At 40.4% G+C, this 21,485-nt stretch overlaps 1 protein-coding gene across 2 annotated transcripts in view; it reads left to right on the forward strand.

The window, feature by feature from the left end:
• Positions 1 to 21,485, forward strand: part of CACHD1 (cache domain containing 1) — a 227,587-nt gene that overhangs the window by 126,849 nt on the left and 79,253 nt on the right. For both annotated transcript variants that reach the window (XM_012506444.2, XM_030812951.1), the window contains exon 4: positions 5,277 to 5,383. In XM_012506444.2, coding sequence (XP_012361898.2) covers positions 5,277 to 5,383 — 107 coding nt within the window. The remainder of the gene's footprint in view (positions 1 to 5,276; positions 5,384 to 21,485) is intronic.

Here is a 21,485-nt window from a genome sequence, read left to right on the forward strand (position 1 = left end):
TCGATCAGTTGTTCATGAAAGTAAATCCAGAAGGAAGTTTTTTTTTTTTTTAAACTTACAGGGGTTGGAGAGATGGAGTTATTTCTCTTGAAACTAAATTTCAGACACTGGTTTTATCTTATGAAAATGAGTATAGAATGCAGTTATAGAGTTGGGGTCTAAAGGAGATTTAGATCAGATTTTTCTATTGTCATTACTAACTTTTTAAAAGCACAGGCATGAGGAATGAAGCAAACCAAACCTCTTAAGTTGAATTGCCCATTCATTTTGTATGAAAATCTATGATTTTACCACTTCTTGGCCTTTCCATAAACCCGGAATTATATAAATGTGACTGGCAGCTAATGTACTTCTTAATGAAAAATCTTCTAAGTCACCCCTAAGAATAAGTGACATGTTTTTATAAAGTGTCCTAAGTATGAGCTTTATATTTCTCACATTCTCCAAATCAGGGCGAATAGCATGTTTCTTTTTATAAGTCACTTTTCTCAAAGGCATATGGGCATAAAATGCATTCCTGTCTTTGGCAAGGTGACTCTTCCTCTGGGGACCAGAGGTAGCTAAAGTAACAAGGATGGCTGAGCATGTTTTACCCCTGCATGTGGAGTCCAGAGTCCAGAAAAAGCAGCAGGCGTTGGAGTGTTAGTGAAGGGTAGAAAGATAAGCACTCTTCACTTTTGCTTCCAGTAGTTACTCCTGCTAGCCTAGCCAGTCCACCAGCCCTGTATATCTTAAGCCCCTATTGACACCTCCTTCTTTATCTGACCGGCACATCAGTGGTAGTGAGAAAAGCAGCAGAACGAGGTTGATTTCTGGGCTTTTCATGCTAACTTGACTGGCGAGTGAATGCTGCACGGCTGAAATTCAGCACATGTGAGAGAACTCACTGCAGTTGAGACTCATGAAATACAGTAGATGTTCAATGAATATTATGAAATAAAATGCCCAGAGCTTTCTGGTGACTTAACTCTCTGCCCTTTCTCGTTACTCAGTCAACCAGTAAGAATTTATGGAATGCCCCACCTTCCAGCAACTGTGCTAGACGTGAGAGAGAAATATAAATCCTCCAGTAACCTACAATCCCACTGGGGGAAGCTAAAATTTCTCAAGTGCGTAAAAGGTTTTAGAGAGAATTGAGAATTCAAGAGCTACATGGATAGGGTTTAGCCAAATAGGGGTTTCATAATAAACATCTTTTGGCATTTCACCCCCAAGTAACACACATTTATTTGGTATAGGGGGAAGGCAAAATGAATAAGATAATTTGTTCATTATTTATAATAAATCTTATTTTTAAATTTTATTGATGCAATGGTCTGAATATTTGCCTTCTCCATCCCAAATTTATATGTTGGAAACTAATCACCAATGTGATCATATTAGGAGGAATATGATTACATATATTAATATCATTAATATCAATATTATATATTAATATCATTGCCTTTGGGAAATGATTAGATCATGAAGGCAGAGCCCCTATGAATGGCATTAGTGCCCTTACAAAAGAGGTCTCAGAGAGCTGCCTTACCCCTGTCACTGAGGACACAGTTAAAAGGCCACATCTATGAACCAGAAAGTGGCCCCTCGCCAGACACTAAATCTGCCAGTACCTTAATCATGGACTTCCCAGCCTCCAGACTTGTGAGAAATGAATTTCTGTTGTTCACGAACCACCTAGTTTATAGTCCAAATGGACTAAGACAATTGATTAGTGTTTTGTTGGTATAAGCAGAATCTTAAAAAAAAATCTATATCTAATAGATAGGACTGTGATATTATGTTGTTTGATTACAAAATAAGAAAAATAGGAAGAAGACACAGGCATATAGTTAAGAAGCAGAATGGCATTAGGCAGCTTGGAGGAGGAAGGACCATCATGGGCCAGTACTAGGGAGAAATTTGAAAGAGGAAGAAGGTTGAGCTGGCCTTTGAAGAAAGGGTGGAGTGGGCACTGGAGAGCATCACAATTGGGGTCGAACAGAAGAGCACATAGGGAGGGGCCAGTTTGGTTAGAAGTGTAGGATAGGAGATGGTGGGAAGAGAAGGTCGAGTAGATTATTGTTGACAAGTACCCATCGTGAAACTATTTTATGATGGAGAAATGTTAAGCACCTACTTTTGTTAATGAGTCATTGTCATTTTTATTGTTATAAAAATGTTTTCTTTAATGCTCTTAGAGATTATCTTTTCAGCAAAGGAAGTAAAACAACCTATAATAATAGTTCCCTGATGTCCCTGGTCCCATGAGCCAGCCTGCATTTCACAAAGGTCCAGAAAAATCTATGTATCCTCAGCATTGGATTTCAGCTCTCTCAAGGGTGATGCTGAAAGCGACGTGCTGTCTGTGGAGACTTCATTCAGATAGACAAAGGCTCTCTCCAGGTTTACACATTTCCTGGGAAGATTTGTCCGTAACGCTCTTGAGTTGCAAGTTCTTCTTTATGTATCACTTATGTAGAATTGTATGTGGTTTGTCTCTGGAAAGGAGTTGAGTGATGGGTTCAAGTCTGTCTTAGGTCCCTGACTTGCTATGTGATCTTTGATGTCATTTTTCTCAACTGTGAAATGGGTAGGAGAAAGGGTTCATAACTTGGACAGCAAAGTCCAGATGTCAGCTGCAGACATACCTCAGAACTACCTTATTCTCTTGATCTAAATCCAATCAGAAGATCCTGTGTCTTCAGTCTCTTTGAGACCTACAGGGAAGTACCTGTGCTCATGCAGAAAGCCATTACTTTGCTTTATTTCTAAAAGAATCTGCATAGCAGGATTGGAGGATACTTCTCATTCCTTCAGAGCCTGTGAAAATCAGATTCCTTGGCCTTACCCCAGACTCACGAAATCAGACTCTCTTAACGGTGGATCCCAGGAATCTGCATTCTAACATGCATCTCAGGTGGTTCTGAAGTAGCTAGACTTTTAGTATTGGAACCATTCAACTGAGTCATGGTTCTCACTTGCTAAGATTTCTTGGAGCCTTCAGGGGAGCCCAGAACAGGACTAGGCACCCTGGATGGTGTGGATGGTCATAAAAGACCAGTTAATATGAGCACCTACTTAATGATCAGAACAATGCTAAGCGATGTATGCAGTGGTGAACAAAATCAACAAGACATGATGCTTCCCTTCATGGCACTCTTGTCTGTTTATGGAATCTGATCTATAAAAAGCATGAATAGAACGGTAAATTTAAAATTATGGCACATGCCTTGACAGAATATGGAGGCAGTTGACATAGACTTGGGAAGTCATCACAATCAGGATAGGCCTTTCTGAAGAAGGGAAACGTGAACAGAGACCTGAAGGATTACTAGACAAGTAATCAGGAGAACCTTCTAGCCTTCCATTGTCCAACATGGTAGCCACTCTTCAGTGACTATTTACAAACTAAGACGAAATAAAATAGAAAATTTAGTGTCTCTGTTATGCTAGCCACATTTCAAATGCTCAGTAGCCACATGTGTCTAACATGTTGGACAGTGCAAAAATAATACATTTTCATCATCCCAGAGACTTCTCTTGGATTGCCCTGGTCTAGACCAACAGTGGTGAAACAGTTCTGGAATACCACCTGTTTTTGAAAATTAAGTTTTATTGGAACACAGCCATACTCAATCTTTTATGTATTTTCAGTAGCTGCTTTCACACTACAATGGAAGAGCAGTTGCAACAGTCTTTATGGCCCACAAAGCCTAAACTATTATCTATCTTTTTATAAAAACATCAGGGAGGGAATAGACTTAGTGTGGCTAGCTATAGCATAGAGAGAAGTGAGGTTATAGTGATAGTGCCTTGCCAGCATGGACACAGCAGCAGCTGCTGTATTAATCTCTTCTTTTCCCTCCATCTGTGGCTTCTGAGGCAGCAGCCTTCTCGTCTAGACAAACTGGAGCAGGTCCAAGGAAGGGCAGCCACGTTGGTGAAGCAACTGTGTCCTTTGAGGCACAGTTGACATTGTCGGTGTAACTCTGCACTAGGTTAGAGCCTGGACTAACAGTAAAATCCAGCTATCTCCTTCTTTGAGATGATATGAAATAAAGCAAGACTGTTTTTAGCTTTTGCTGTTGAAACCAACATACCATGTGAAAACCTAGTCCCCTTGCTTGTACAATCAGTTCCATGTGTTCTTATGTGTTCTTATGTGTTAGGAGATGTGATCAACAGATAATTAAAGTTCATGCCAGTGGTCAAATGGATGTTGCTTTTTAGGAATGTTTCTCCTTGCTTTATAGCTTCTCTATTTGGGTTCATGGAGTTGCATTATTGGTTCCTGAAGTTTACATTTTAACACAAATTTTTAAAAACCTTATTTCAAGTTGCATTTATGTGAGGATCTCTTAGAAACTTTAAGAGTCCTCTCAGGGTCTGAAATCCTAAATAGTTTACTTGGAAGTTCAAGATCCTTTGCTTTTGTTACTCCTGGATGAAATTCACTTAAAAATACTCTTTATGACTATATGTAAATAAGCTGGTATGTTTTCCTATTATATTCTTTCAGATTGTTGGTTGCTGTAGCAATGGATCATTGATTCCACTAATATTTATTGATAAGCTACTAGCTAGAATAACAGCATTGTTCTAGCTCTAGTACTAGCATTACACTACCACTGGAAATCAAAAGACTTTTGCCTTATTTGCATGACAGCCTAGCAGGTACAAGCTATGTGTCATGTACTATGAGAGGAACTTCCATGCATTATTTTTAATTTTTTTATGGCTTTGGAAAATAAGTTTTACTATCTTTTTCAGATAAGAAAACTGAGACCCAGAAAAATTGAATAATCTTTCTAATAGTGACAGAGCAGGGTTTCACATCTAGACCATTCCTACTCCACACCCATTCAACCTTCACTACTGTCTATTTTTGTACTTGGTCATTGGTTTTCAAATAGGATAATTTAAAGAATTCTGTTTTACATGTAACATCAGAGCTCCCATCTGATTTTTTTTTTTTGTATCTCTATTTTGAATTTTGTCATCTATTTTCTGTATGATTTTACCAGTAGTACTGACTTAAGTTCATTGGAGAAAAGTTGATTTGAAGAATGGTTGTTTTTGTCTTTGAATTGAATTTGATTTCTAAAACTTTATAGATGCAGGTGTTCCCCCCACCACACACAGAGTTCTGAAATTATTTTTTTGAATATTTAAATCTAAATCACAGTTGTACTGTTTATGGGCTGACCTATATTGTACACAATGTAAACCATTATTTTTGTTGGTTGGTTTTTCTGGACTGAATAAGTATTGCTAATTCTCTCCTATTGTTTCAGATTCGATGGGAACTTTAATACCAATGTGTCTAGAACAATTAGTTGTGATCGACTTTCTACTACTGTTAATAGCCGGGCCTTCAATCCAGGACGAGACTTAAATTCAGGTCAGTAATCCATTGACTTTATAAAGATGAACTGTATTCTACCACATTCAAGTTGAATAAATATATTGCTTCAATTTTTTTTTTTTTTTAATTTTTGAAGAGAAGTATTACATACTTAAGATTAGATATTTCTTGCTGGAAAGTTAACCCTCAAGAGAGGGAGGAAGGAAAAAAAAAAATCAAGCTTAGATCTTTTTTTTTCTTTTTCTTTTTTTTTTTTTTTTTTTGAAACAGAGTCTCACTCTGTCGCCCAGGCTAGAGTGCAGTGGCACGATCTCGGCTCACTGCAAGCTCCGCCTCCTGGGTTCACGCCATTCTCCTGCCTCAGCCTCTCCGAGTAGCTGGGACTACAGGCACCCGCCACCATGCCCGGTTAATTTTTTGTGTTTTTAGTAGAGACGGGTTTTCACTGTGTTAGCCAGGTTGGTCTCAATCTCCTGACCTCATGATCTGCCGGCCTCGACCTCCCAAAGTGCTGGGATTACAGGCATGAGCCACCATGCCCGGCCAATATCTTAAGCTTCTACTAGATAGCTATATATTGTACATGCCAAATACCTTTCTATGCTCTTCAATCTATTAACTCATTTATCATGAATTTTACGTCTGTTATTTTAAAGGTTATTTTAGAGACCCAGCTATCTTTGCAATAGGAGGTATTGGATTTCCTTTGCATTCCCTAGTTACAATTTTTAAGCTGTTTTGGAATTTTTCTGGAGGAATGCTGTGAGAGCTTTTCTATTAATAAACTTAGGGCCATGATACTATATACCAAGGTTGAACTTTCTTCCTGTTCTCATTGGAACTCAGCTGAAGGCGGTGTTAATAACTACTGGGTACTCATATTTATATAACTACTGGTTAGCTCCAAAGTGACCTGATATCTCCACTTTTTTGCCTTAGAGTTTCACTCCATATTTCTCTTTCTTTTTGTCTTATGTACTCTTGTTGATTGATACATCTCAGAACCTAGAGACTTCACCGTTTAAGAGCTGGAAGGAACTTGAGAAATAATGCCATCTCCAATCCTCAGATTTTACCAAGAAAAAAATCTAAAGCACAGGAACCTCCTAAGACTTTCCTTATTGCTGGAAAGACAAAGCATCCTTAAACATGAAGAACCATACTTCCCAAATTCCAGGTCTCATGTAGACATATAAAGCTGAAGAGAAAGGCAGAGGACCAGAATATTTACTTTTAGGGCCCCAGTAGGTCTCAGTTTGGGGCAGAAATTGTAATCTTTGGGAATTGTATACACAAATCATGTAATCTATTAGGTCTGAAAAGAACAAGCTGTAAGTTGCATGTTTCTTAGGCATAATGAAACTATAGCTGCTAGATAAATGATCCAACCTAAATCTGCTAGGCATATCGTTTTTCATTGGTCAGATCATCTGGAACCCTCTGCAGCAAGTGAGGTTTACTACTAGAAAGGAAGCTAAATGAGCATGGTTTTCATTACAAAAATAACAAAAGAGGGCATGGAATGAGCAGGTAAATTAACGGGGAGGATTCCACAACTGGCACAGGGTGCAAAGCTGGAACTAGAGTCTCCAAGTTCCCAAATTCAGTTTTTTCCCTAAAACATTCCCAGGTACACGAGAGATGTTGCTTGGTCTGAAGACTTGAGGTTGAAATAGCGATCTTTGAGTAGGATCAGATGTAAGTGTTCCAAAAATACTTAATGTAATCCAACACTGTATATAGTTAAATTTTTTACAAGTCATGGTAACTCATGGGTTGTTTTTTTTTTCTTTGAGATAGTCACCCAGACTGGAGTGGAGTGGCACGATCACGGCTCACTGCAACCCCTGCCTCCCAGGTTCAAGCAATTCTCTTGCCTCAGCCTCCCAAGTAGTGGGATTATAGGTGCCCACCACCACACCCAGCTAATTTTTGTATTTTTTGTGGAGATGGGGTTTCACCATGTTGGACAGGCTGGTCTCGAACTCCTAACCTTGTGGTCCACCCACCTCGGTGCAATCTTGCTTTTTTTTTTTTTTTTTTTTTTTTTTTTTTTTCAATCTTGCTCTGTCACCCAGGCTGGAGTGCAGTGGTGCAATCTTGGCTCACTGCAACCTCTGCCTTCTGGGTTCAGGCGATTCTCCTGCCTCAGTCTCCCAAGTAGCTGGGATTACAGGCACCCACCACCAACCGGCTAATTTTTGTATTTTTAGTAGAGACAGGGTTTCACCATGTTGGCCAGGCTGGTCTCGAACTCCTAAACTCAGGTGGTCCACCTACCTCGGCCTCTTACAGTGCTGGGATTACAGGAATGAGCCACCGTGCCTAGCGAGATTTAAGAATTAGTGTACATTTATACAATAATTAAGTTTTAAATATTAGTGTGTGTTTATATAAGATCTAGATGGATCACACATAAATGTTAATAGTTATTTTTTAGTGATGAAATAGTGGGATATTTTTACTTATTAATTTTCTTAATCTTAAATTTAGCATTTGCTGTTTTTATAATCAGGGAAAAATAAAACAAGAAGGAATTATGGACTACTTTCAAATGCATTTTCACTGCTTTCTAGTAGACAGTACCTTCCTTAACATATTTCTGATAATAGACCCTAAGTCTGGTGTTGAGATTCTAGAAGCTCCATTAACCTCCTAGCTGTGTGACTGGGACAGTAGGAAAGGGCAGGCTTGGGCAGACTGAGGGTGGGGTGTGCTCACTTGGGGTCCAGAATGATGGTCCCCTGCCAAGACCACCCACATCAGTGGGTCAGATCTTGGAGGATCTGGAGGCCGTGGCAGCCAGGGCCTCATCCTCATTGCCTTATTTTATGTCTATTTATTGTGTTGTTTCTGATAATGAGCACATTGTTGAGATCTAGCTTCATTGTTAGAAGTAGTGTTACTTTTTCTTAGTGAATACTCAGGCCATTCTTCCAGGTTATGGACTTTAGCTTTTGCTCTGAATGAGTTAGAAGGCCATTGGGAGAGTTTACACAGGGGAATCTGGGGAATGGCCTCTCTAGTATATGGCCATAACCTGGAAGAATGGTCTCCTACCTATTAAGTGGAAGGAATAAGTACAACTAGAAGTCATTTGACAAATATTTATTAAATGCCTTCAGCAGAGTAAGTACTCCTTTGTTCTAGGTCAGGAGCTGTAAAACACACACACACACACACACACACACACACACACACAGACACACACAGACACACAGAGCTTATAATCTGGAGGCCAGGGGCCAGGAGACATAGAAACAAGTGATATGTTAGAAGATGATGAATGCTATCAAGGAAAAGTAAAGCAGAGATGAGACATAGGGAATATGGTTGGCTGTCGTGGGGAGGGGCAGACGACTTACTATTTCATCTAAGGGTTTGTGGGTGAGATCTGAGTAAGTGGGATTGTAGACTATGAGTTTATCTGGGGGCAGCATATCTGGGGCAAAGACCTTGAATTGAGTGACTGTTTGGTGTGCTTGGAAACTGCAAGAAGGCCACTGTAACTGTGGTGGTGTGAAAGAGCTGGGAGTAGATTAGGCCAGAGAGGCAGTCGGGGGCCAGGTCCCCAAGAGGCTTATTTTACTGGCCATTATAAGGACTTTAGCTTTTGCTCTGAATGAAATAGAAATCCATCATGTGTTGGGGGTGTTACATAGAGAAGTGACATGATTTGACTTAGGTTAAAAGGTTTACTGAGCCAAGACTAGACTGGACAAGGCAAAGGTAGAAGTAGGGGAAGACAACTTAGGAAGTTACTCCAAAATCCAGGTAGCAGATGATGATAGCATTAATAGTGCAGTGACAGTGGAGGTGGTGAGAAGCAGTTGAATTCTGAATATGTTTTGAATGTAGAATCAGTAGGATTTGCTGGTCCATTGGATGGTGGGCAGGGTAGGGGACCGGGTATGTGAGAGTAAGAGAGGAGTCCAGAAAGACTTCTAAGATCCTTGGCCTTACAAGGAGAAGGACAGAGTTGTCATTTATTGTGATGGGGAATGCTGGGAGAAGAGCAGGTTTGTGTGAGAGGCAGGTTGTTAAAAGTTACGTTTGAGATGCTCATTGGATATCTAAGTAGAAGGGCCTCATAAGCAGTTGGATATACAAGTCTGCAGTCTAGGGAATAGCCAAGGCTAGAGACTCATTGTGTATAGGTAGTACTAAAATCATGAGGCTCATTTAGATCACATAGCAAGTGACTGTGGGTAGAAAAGAGAAGGGCTCCAGGGACTGAGTCTTGGGGTGCTTTACTGCTGAGGTGACACTGAGATGAAGAGGAAGCTGGAAAGGGAGCTGAGAAGGGCAGTCAGGCGGGTAGAAAGAGGACCAAGAGGGCTGTCTCCCTGAAGCCAAGTGAAGAAAGTGTTGCAAGAAAGAGAGATCAACTTTGTCACCTAGTTCCTGTATGCTGAGGGTCTAGAAAACTGGCCATATGATTTAGCAGTGTAGAGGCTATGGGTGAGCTTGTCAAGGGTTGTTTGGTAGAATAGTAGCATAGGCTGATCCTAGAGGGTGCAAGCTCTGGAGAATGGAGGAGAGGAGTCAGAGGAAATAAGGACTTGAACTCCTGAGATTTGCTCAAAGGAAAGTTGGAAAGCCAGATGAGATCAAGAAGATATTTTTTAATTGAGAGAAATTATACTCAGTTTATGTGCCAAAGGGAATAATCCAGTAGAGATTGACACAAGAGCAAAGGGAGAAGATTGCTAGAGCTTTTTCCTTGATTAGGTAAGAGATACTGCATCACCAGTAGAGGACCTAGAAGCACAGAGAGTTTATTCATAGCAAGAAGAGGAAAGGAAGAGTACATGGATGGAGATGCTCATATGATGATGGGTATGAACTTGGGGACACTCCCTTCTTAGTGATTCTGTTTTTTCAGAGAATTAGAAAGGAAGATCATCAGCTGAGAGTGAGGACCAGGGAATAAGCATTAAAGACCTGTTAGTGGCACTAAGATTACCTCCTGTTACTGAGGTTTAGACTGAAACTCAGTGCACAAATAATCCCCAAAAAATGCTGATGTATTTCAGTGTTTATTTGTTAAGGAAGAGAGTTCAGATAGTTTGAAAATTCAGAGGGTGGGGAAGAAGAGTGTGGAGAGGACAGAGGTAAGTAGAATATAAAGACCAGATCTTGAATTTTTATATTTCTATGAGCATGTCTCAAGTATAACCTACTACAAGAGTTGTTCTCAGCACAGTTGACACAGCTAGATTTACAAGCAGATTTTGGCAATATTCAGGTATTTAAGAACCGACTTGCTTGCATTTGAAGTTTTGCAATATTCTACTAGGCAGTGGCTACATCCCAAAGTCCACATACTTGAGCAGTTATTTGTAATATGAGAGGAGTGGGATATGGTGAAAGGTGACCTCAGAGTTCCCCCTTTTCCTCCTGTACAGCTCATGCCCCTTTTCAGAGCAGAATTAATGTACTTTGTAGGTTATCACATGTCTGATATTTACATCTGTAAGATGTCCAGCCTTAGGCTCTTTCCGACTGTATATAATTCATCAATGGGCCCCTAATTGATAACACAGTTTCAGATTGCCTCTCAGACTAGCTGGAAGCAGACTCACATAAATTATAAACCATTCTTAGCTTCATTTGTCCAAAACTGGGTCATGTGTCCATTCATCCAACACACATGTGTATTCTTTTTCTTAAAACCACCCCAGCCAGATCCCTACTTTCTAAATTGACTCCTTGTCCCTGAGTCTATTCAAATAACTAAAGTTTGACAGTGCATGTGTTATATTATGGTTCTGGTAATGTTTTGCTCAGGTTCTTTCCTGCTTTTATCCCTACTTTCTCACTCTCTCTCTTTTTTTTCTTTTAAATTCCTGCTGAGCTATTTTCTTGTGCGTGGCCTGATCCCTAAAGAGAGTTTATTTGAAGAGTCCAAGAGAAGTTGCCTCTTGCTCTCTTGAGTTATGCAATTGAGGTGAGAGTGAAGTAGGAGTTAGTCTTTCTCACTGAAAGAAAAAGTGTCTGGACTTTCTTTATTGCGTTTGATTTTAAAGAGCATTTGAAGTCGCAAACTTCGATCTTGGTAACATTGCAGTCTTCATTGAGAAACGGGATTCATGGGGTGTAAGGGGCATTTATAAGTCATGTTACAGAGGTAAATGCTATAGGATAGGATGTACAGGTGGGCCTTAGAGGCTGTTGATTGTTGTGGCTTCATCATTTCCTTCTATGAATGATAATGAGTAGCTATGTACTATGTACTATAGGTTTTTCTCTTTAAAATACCATGAAAATTACCTTTTAAATATGCATTAGAAAAGTTATCCTGGTAACAATTCAATGAAAAAGCCATGTTCTACCTGAAATAAAGAAGAAAAATCAACCAAGCTAGAAATTTCTCATTCCTTTTTATGCCCAATTGCTTCAGCTTCATGATTGCATTAGTGTCATAAAATATGTAATTATTTATATAACATTTAAAAACTGTTTAGTCACTCAGAAATCTAGATTCTTGAGCTTATATGATTCAGTTTATATTCATATGTATGTGTGTATACTTAGGTATATGCACACACAGAATTAAGGAACTAAACAAACAAGGTCCCTTTCTTTACCTGATTCCCCCTTCAAACTCTATTCCTATACTATAAGCTTATATCAAAGTTTGGTCTTTCTTATAGTTTCTCATAACGACCCTATTACACTGACTTCAGAAGATTTTGTTAGCCATATACTGGCATATATACATATATACACAACATACGTATATAAATACAAATATATATACACACTCACACTCATACTACATATCATAATAGATATAGCCTTTTTTTAACTTAGCAAATGTATTTTGAACATTTTTTATTTTCATAAAATAAGATTTTATGCAGTAAAATCAATAAAACAAATCTTAATTTATTTAAGCTCCCACATTTAGACATATTGTATTAGTCCACTCTCATGCTGCTGATAATAAAGACATACCCAAGACTAGGTAATTTATAAAGGAAAGAGGTTTAATTGACTCACAGTTCAGCATGGCTGGGGAGGCCTCAGGAAACTTACAATCATGACTGAAGGGGAAGCAAACATGTCCTTCTTCACATGGCAGCAGCAAGGAGAAGTGCAGAGTGAAGCAGGGAGGAAAAGCCCCTTATAAAATGATCAGATCTCCTGAGAACTCACTATCACAAGAACAGCATGAAGGTAACCATCCCCGTGATTCAGTTACCTCCCACTGGGTCCCTCCCATGACACATGGGGATTATGGGAACTACAGTTCAAGATGAGATTTAGGTGGGGACACAGCCAAACCATATCATTCTGCCTCGGCCCCTCTCAAACCTAATGTCCTCACAATTCAAAACATAATCATGCCCTTCTAAGAGTCCCCCAAAGTCTTAACTCATTCCAGGATTAACTCAAAAGTCCAAGTCCACAGTCTCATATGAGACAAGGCAAGTCCCTTCCGTCTATGAGCCTGTAAAATCAAAAGCAAGTTAGTTACTTCCTAGATACAATGGAGGTACAGGCATTGGGCAAATAGACCTGTTACAAATGGGAGAAATTGGCCAAAACAAAGGGGCTTCAGGCCCCATGCAAGTCCAAAATCCAACAGGGCAGTCATTAAACTTTAAAGTTCCAAAATGATCTCCTTTGACCAGATGTCCCACATCCAGGGTATGCTGATACAAGAGATGAGCTCCCACGGCCTGGGGCAGCTCCGCCCATGTGGCTTTGCAGGGTAAGCCCACCACCGGCTCCTATCACGGGCTAGCCTTGAGTGTTTACAGCTTTTCCAGGTGCACGGTGCAAGCTGTCAGTGGATCTACCATTCTGGAGTCTGGAGGATGGTGGTTCTCTTCTCAAAACTCTGCTAGGCAGTGCCCCAGTGGGGACTCTGTGTGGAGGCTCCAACCCCACATTTCCCTTCCACACTGCCACAGCAGAGGTTCTCCATGAGGGTGCTGCCCCTACAGCAAATTTCTGCCTAGACATCCAGGTGTTTCCATACATCCTCTGAAATCTAGGCAGAGGCTCCCAAACCTCGGCTCTTGTCGCCTGCACACCCACAGGCCCAACACCACATGGAACCTGCCAAGGCTTGGGGCTTGCATCCTCTGAAGCCATGGCCCAAGCTGTACCTTGGCCCCTTTTAGCCATGGCTGGAGCTGGAGTGGCTGGGACACAGGGCACCACATCCTGAGGCAGCACAGACTAGCGGGGCCCTGGGCCTGACCCAAGAAACCATTTATTCCTCCGAGGCCTCTGGGCCTGTGATGGGAGGGGCTACTCTGAAGGTCTGTGACATGCCCTGGAGACATTTTCCTCGTTGTCTTGGCTGTTAACATTCAGCTCCTTGTTACTTAGGCAAATTTCTGCAGCTGGCTTGAATTTCTCCCCAGGAAATGGGTTTTTCTTTTCTACCACGTGGTCATGCTGCACATTTTCCAAACTTTTATGCTCTGCTTCCCTTTTAAATATAAATTCCAGTTTTAGATAATCTCTTTGTTCATGCATATATGCATACAGTTTTAGAAACAGCAAGGTCAACTCTTGAATGCATTGTTGCTTAGAAGTTTCTTCCTTGCCAGATACCCTAAATCATCTCTCTCAAGTTGAAAGTTTCACAGATTGCCAGGGCAGAAGCAAAATGCTGCCAGTCTCTTTGCTAAGCATAGCAAGAGTGGCCTTTGCTCCAGTTCCCAATAAGTTCCTCATCCACATGTGAGACCACCTCAGCCTGGACCTCATTGTCCATATCACTATCAGCATTTTGGTCCAAGCCATTCAACAAGTCTCTAGGAAGTTCCAGACTTTCCCTCATCTTCCTGTTTTCTTCAGAGCCCTCCAAACTCTTCCAACCTCTGCTGGTTACCCAGTCCCAAAGTCACTTCCACATTCTCAGGTCTCTTTATAGCAGTGCCTCACTACCTCATTGCCAATTTTCTGTATTAGTCCCTCCTCATACATGGCTATGGAGGCCTCGGGAAACTTGTAATCATGTTGGAAGGCAATGGGCAAGCAAGGCATGTCTTACATGGCAACAGAAGGGGATTGGGGTGGGGGAACTGCCAAACACTTTTAATGCATCAGATTTAGTGAGAACTCACTATCATGCGAATAGCATGGGGGAAACTGCCCCCATAATCCAATTACCTCATACCAGGTTTCTCCCTAACATGTGAGGATTACAATTCAAGATGAGGTTTAGGTGGGGACACAGAGCCAACACATATCATGAACCATGAAAGCATAATTCAAATGAAAGTTATTATATTATCTTAATACAAAGTATCTCTATAATAGAAGTTTTTTTATAGGAGTCCATATATCAATACCATTTTTGTATGCATTTACCTTTTCTATCATACTGTGAGATCACAGAAGCATTTATCTATCTTTATATCCTCATGGGCAGCCATCTTGTTCAGTCTTCACTGTATAGGTGCTTACATAATGTTTATTGAATTGAATTAATGTTGGTGGTTACTTATCCTCGTTGTTGCTAAATTTTATAATGTGTATGTAAGGAAAATACCTAGGTCATTGAAGGATGAGTCTAGGTAGTAGTATATAGAACAATACTCAGATGTTTTCAGGGAAAATCAGTCACGTGTTTGTTTGGCTTTCTGCTTAGAATTAATTCTCTCCCTCTTTTCAAAAAACCTGGAAGCATCTGTTTACAGCATGTTTTACTGAATATTTTAAGCCCACTCTGGAGCCCCACTCCCCCCAAAAAAAAAAAAAAAAAAAGATTCCCTTCTAAATATCACTACCCATTGACAGTGCACCTGGTCACCCAAGAGCTCTGATGGATGTACCAGGAGATTAATGTTGTTTTCATGCCTGCTAGTACAGTGTCCACTCTGCAGCCGATGAATCAAGGAGTGATTTTTACTTTCAAGTCTAATTATTAAAGAAATACATTTCATAAGGCTGTAGCTTTCATAGATAGTGATTTCTCTGATGGATCAGGGCAAAGTAAATTAAAACCTTCTGGAGATGATTCACCATTCTAGATGCCATTAAGAATATTTGGGATTCATGGAAGGAGGTCAAAATATCAACATTAATAGGAGTTTGGAAGAACTTAATTCTAACCTTCATGGACGACTTTGAGGGGCAAGATTTCAGTAGAGGAAGTCACTGCAAATGTGATAGAAATACCAGAAAAACTAGAATTAGAAGTAGAGCCTGAAGATGTGCCTCGATTGGTATAATCTCATGATAAAACTTAGACAAATGAGGAGTTGCTTGTTATGCATGAGCAATGAAAATAGTTTCTTGAGATGGAATGTACTCCTAGTGAAGATGCTGTGAACGTTGTTGAAATGACAACAAAGGACTTAGAATATTACATGAATTTAGCTGATGAAACAGCAACAGGGTTTGAGAGGATTGACTCCAATTTTTTAAAGGAGTTCTATTATAGGTAAAATGCTGTCATATAGTATCACATGCTACAGAGAAATCTTTTGTGAAAGGAAGTCAATTTGTGTAGCAAACTTTATTGTTTTATTTTAAGAAATTCCCACAGCCACACCAGCCTTCAGCTACCACCATCCTGATCAGTCGGCAGCCACCAACATCAAAGCAAGACCATCCACCAACAAAAAGACTATAATTTGTTCAAGGCTCAAATGATCATTAGCATTTTTTAGCAATAAAATATTTTTAAATTAAGGTATGACAGTATTTTTAAGACATCATGCTATTGCACACTTTATAGACTATAGTGTAGTGTAAAAATAACTTTTATATGCACTGGGAAACCAAAAACTTCCATGTGACTCACTTTATTGCCTTACTCACTTTATTCCAGGGGTCTAGAACTGAGCTGCAGTATCTCCAAGGTATGGCTACGTGTTTAAAAGGCAGGCTATCATTGCTCCCTGGAAGGATTTCAAGTGACTCCTCTACAATTTTACTTGACTATTTTGTAGTAGTTGACATGTAAACCTCTTTTTTGAAACTCTCTCATTGTTTGGTTTCTATAAAATTACTTTCTGCTATTTATCCTCTTATGTCTCTGTTTAATCCTTATTTTTCCTCTGGGGCTCATTTTTCTTTATTCTGTTTGTCAGAGTAGATGTCCCCAGATATCCTCTCTTGCCATCCTCCTCACCTCACTAATCATTATCTTCCTGAATGTTCTAAGTTTAGCCAGCTTCCCAGCTCCTGCCACATGCTGCTGAATTCACAATCTCTAGCTCCAGACCTGGTCTATGTCTGAGTTTATTTATCGAATAACCACCTTCAGGACACACATCTCTCTGTGATTTTCCTGTAGGTACCACAAAACAAACTTTCCTTTGAATTTGCTCCCCAGTCTGGGTTCCCTGTCATATTCAGTATTACCTTCATTGTGGTTACACTGGGAATTTTTCCTCACCATTTTCCACTCAGTACTTCTCCAGGTTTTATCCATTTTGACCTAACACGAGTCATTGTCCAAGTAAGGGTATGAATAAATAAGTGAATATTTGTCAAGTATTCACTAAGTACTAGACCCCTGGCTGGGCATCTGCCTATGTATTGCTTTTCTTGCTTGGTCTAGACACCTGGCTGGATATCTGCCTATGTGTTGCTCTTCTTATTTGGTCTGGACAGCTGAGTGGGCATCTACCTATGCATTGTTCTTCTTATTTCATCTAGACACCTGGACACCTGTCTGTGTGTTGCTTTTCTTTTTGTGGTCTAGACACCTGGATGGACACCTGCCTATGGGTTGTTCTTGTTTGGTCTAGACACCTGGCTGGACATTTGCCTATAGGTTGCTCTCGTTTGGTCTAGACACCCTGCTGGGTACTTGCTTGTGCATTGCTCTTCTTGTTAGGTCTAGATACCCAGCTGGGCATCTGCCTGTGAGTGGCTCTTGATTGGTACACTGACTTGTGACATAGGTCTCATTGTCCTCTATTTATTGAAAAGGAAATTTGGCTCAGATTCTGTAGCTAAAGATGAGTCTTGAATCCCGTTTCTTTTTCCCCTGCTACTGTGGTAAATTTAGATCCTCATTTCTCTTCTAGAAGAATAATTAATATAGAAATCCCCCAAAAGGTTTCCCTGCTTCTCTTCCCTCTTTTTCCACACATCCGAAACACACACTGAGTATTTTGAAAAAACCTCCTCTGTAACTGCATTTCTCAAAAGCCTCTGATGGCTCCCTTTACATCTAAGCTCACGTTGGAGACCCTGCACCCCCATCTTGTGCTCCTTTTCCTTGAGTCCTCCGGGCTCTAGCCTCAGGAAATCCCTTTCATTTCTTCAGAATCACCCACCTCCATCACCGCTCCATACTTTTGATCACATTATTGTTTCATCCTACAGCACGCTGCCAGCCGCCTCTGACATGTAAAACATTGCTTATTCCTAAGGACCCAACTTCCTTGTCACCTTCCCTCACCCTTCTAGATAAGAATTTCTTGTTTGTTGTAACAGGTTGGCTTTCTGAGTAAGCAGACTCTGAGATGGACCTTGGCAGCCTATGGGGAAAGGGAGGAAAGGAGAATTGAGAGTGGGAGAAAGCAGGGCTTCTACACAGTGTCAGCAAAGGCCTCTGCCAACCCCAGGACTGCTTGGAAGCTGGGGTGGCCTTCAGGGTTGTGTTGGCTCAGCTATGACTCTTTATGACTTTACTCTATGGCACATTCTTACTGCAGATTTTTGATTTTTTAAGTTAGATGCCTACTTGACCTTGTGCTTATTTTTATTTATTTATTGTATGCCAAGTGCCCAATCTAGTGCCTTGCCCATAGCATGTACACAGTAAATTCTTATTGAAAGAAAGAATGAAAGTCACTAGGATTTTTGTTGTACTTTTGTTTCCTCTTCTGTATAATGGAATAACCAAGACTTTTGGAGGACTTCGGTGAAAAAAGGATTGCGATTGTGATTTACTGTTAGTTGGCAGTGGTTTCCTTAGCTAAGCAGCAAATCAGCACACATAAATGTCCCATGATGTGGAGTGACACAGACTCTACAAATGAATAATGGTATTCTAGAGTCACATGAAACCATCTATGATGAGCCCAGACACACAATATATATAAAACAATCAGTCTGTTGCTTCTTAGTACCTCATAAACCATTTTATACTTTCATTTTATTCTTATCATAGATACCAAGGGCAATTATAAGCTTCATTTTACAGATGAGAAGTTCTGATCTACCTAAAGTCAATGAGCAATTGTTGGTATTGACGTGGCTTAACATTATGTGTCCTGACTCCTAGTCAACAGCCTCCCTGAGATAGATTGCTTAAGATGAAGAGATGTATTTCCATCACTGTATTCTGCCTACTGACACTTGAAACTCCTTGTATCTAAAACCATACCTATAAATAGTCTCTCTACCCACCCAAACTTCCTCCTTGGCCCATGTTCCGTATGTCAATTAACAGCAGCTTCATTTTACTAGTTACCTAATCTTGAGACCCAGAATAAGTTCTGACTCCTTCCTGGCTCTCCCTCGTAAAGAGCTTCTCTCAGGTGACAAGCATGTGGCAAGATAATGAAGTGTATTGGTGAGAGGGGAGAGGAGGAGAAAAATCAACAGACAAGTTCAATTATGATAAAATGCTAAGTGCTGTGATGATAAAGGTGAACCCTGGGCACTTGACCCAGGTTGTGAGCTCTGAGCTGGGTCTTTTAAAGATGGTAAGAATTATCCAGGTGATGTGCTTGTGGCAAGCATGCGTTTTGGAATCTATAAAATGTGCGTGCAGAATGGATCATTGTTTAAGAAGGAGTTGAGTATCAGAAAATAAGAGTAGTGCTAAGCCAGATTTTAATGGGTGGTTTATATCAGTCTGAGGTGTTTTGTTTGAGTTTGTTTGGTTGTGTTTTATCTGTTTTTTACCCTGAAGACAACTAACTGAGAGATTTTAAGCAGGGGAGGCAAAAGAGCTTTATGGAAAATGGAAGGAAGTGTAGTTAGCCTGGAAGAAGGAGTACCTGGGACCAGACTATTAAGGTCATCTAAGAGTGAAAGGAAGCCAGTGGAAAGGGGCCATGGCATAAACAAAATGGCTAGATGCAGGTTGCGCGGGATGGCAAGAAGTAGAGAATTGGTGTAGCCCACTCTTCTTAGTTGCGTAGCTGAGACAAGGGGAAAGATTACTGATAACTTAGGATATAGGAATGTTTTTCATCGTTATTGCTTTTTTTTTTAAGTTAGAGAAACTTAAAAATGTTTACATGCCAAAGACAGAGAAAGAAGCGAAGCAAACAGATGGGAAAATGGAGATTAATGTCTCAGGTTAGTTGCCCCAAACCAAACTGAACATCAGAGTCACCTGGGGTGCTTTGCAAAAAAAAAAAAAAAAAAAAAACCAACAAAACTATTGTTCAGCCGCCATGCAGACCTAGTGAATCAGAATGTTGGCTTGGTAATCTATGGGTTCTAAAAATTGTGATGATCATCTAGGCTTGAGAACTAAATTTTTGTTAATTTTCTGTTATTTCTTTTATAAATGCTTGAAGATCAGCTTGACCTTTGGGTCCTCTGGGAATGGTCTACTAGATAGGAAGAAGAGAGAGTGGTGGAGCCCCACTGGTTTTGGATTATCCCAGAAGTTTATTCTAGATTCCTTGAACCCATGACCAGGCTGTCTCAAGTGAATCAAGGACAGAATGGACTGGTTATTTTTGCATTATATAATCAACCTAGAATGGACACAAAGAGCTATGAGCTCAGAACACAATCAGGGGTTTGAGAATGCCTGCTCCTTAGTCTTAGACTAAAATAATAACAAGGAGTTAGGAAAGGATTATTGAATTGCCCCCAGGAACAGGCTTGGTCAACTGTCATTAGTTTAACTTTTGCACTGGGCCTTAACTGGCGTGATCAATGTGGTGGCAGATCACTGAGCAACATGGCCTGGGTCCCATTCAGGGCGCAGGGTTTAAGTCACTCTCTGCTTTCTGAAGCAGACTGAGGTGGGTGGATCTCCTGAGATCAGAAGTTCAAGACCAGCCTGGCTAACATGGTGAAACCCCATTTCTACTGAAAATACAAAAAATTAGCCGGGTGTGGTGGCATGTGCCTGTAATCCCAGCTACTCTGGAGGCTGAGGCAAGAGAATCACTTGAACACGGGAGGCGGAGGTTGCAGTGAGTCAAGATCGTGCCATTGCGCTCCAGCTTGGGCAACAAGAGTGAAACTCCGTCTCAAAAAAAAAAAAAGTAACCTGTCTATGCCTTGGTTTCCTGAATAATAAATAAAACCTACCTCATAGATTTAAAAAATAGCAATAATGATGAATAATAAAACCTCAAAACAAATAGCAATAACAGTGAGAGACATTCCTATATCGTAAGTTATCAGTAATCTTTCCCCTTGTCTCAGCTGCACAACTAAGAAGAGCGGTCTACACCGATTCTCTACTTCTTGTCATCCCACTCAACCTGCATCTAGTCATTTTGTTTATGCCATGGCCCCTTTCCACAATAGTCTGGTCCCAGGTACTCCTTCTTCCAGGCTAACTACACTTCCTTCCATTTTCCATAAAGCTCTTTTGCCTCCCCTGCTTAAAATCTCTCATAGGGTTGTTGTAGTAATTAACTGATGTGATGTAGATAAAAGCCTTACCTGGTACATGGTCAAGTGCTCAATATGCTTACCACCCCTGGAGCAGCATAAAGAGTATCCAGTGGTCCCTGAAATATATGGCCCCTCCATAATAGTATATGGCAAAACAATACTCAAGATGTAAGTGGGAGGTGGGAATTGGGAAGGTGGGATACAGTATGATGCCAGAAAGTTTGTTTGGAGTCCTCAGAATGTTAATTTGTTTTCTTCTCCTCCAAAATGTTTGCTGTTGTACAGAACATTACTGAAAGGTGCTAAGTCAGTTTTGTTCTGTTGAGGAAGTATGTGTGTTTTCGTTTGTCTGTGTCTCTGTGTATTTAGGATAGCTCTTGTATTTTCTATTTGGCAAGCGCGGGAGGTAGACAGCTTGGTGTGTTTTTCTGAGTGGTGTGGGGCTGGGCATCAGGAAACCCAGATTTCCTTGAGGTGGGAGGCAATAAGCTTTCCATTACGAACATGTTCTATGTATCCCTACCTCTCGTGGACAATATTGTTGAGAAAAACAGAAGTCACAACCCAACAAAACTCCATCTTTTTCCCATAGATGAGGTGGTTTAAGAATTAAAGA

This window comes from Nomascus leucogenys, chromosome 5, assembly GCF_006542625.1.
Source record: "Nomascus leucogenys isolate Asia chromosome 5, Asia_NLE_v1, whole genome shotgun sequence".
Classification (NCBI taxonomy): domain Eukaryota; kingdom Metazoa; phylum Chordata; class Mammalia; order Primates; family Hylobatidae; genus Nomascus; species Nomascus leucogenys.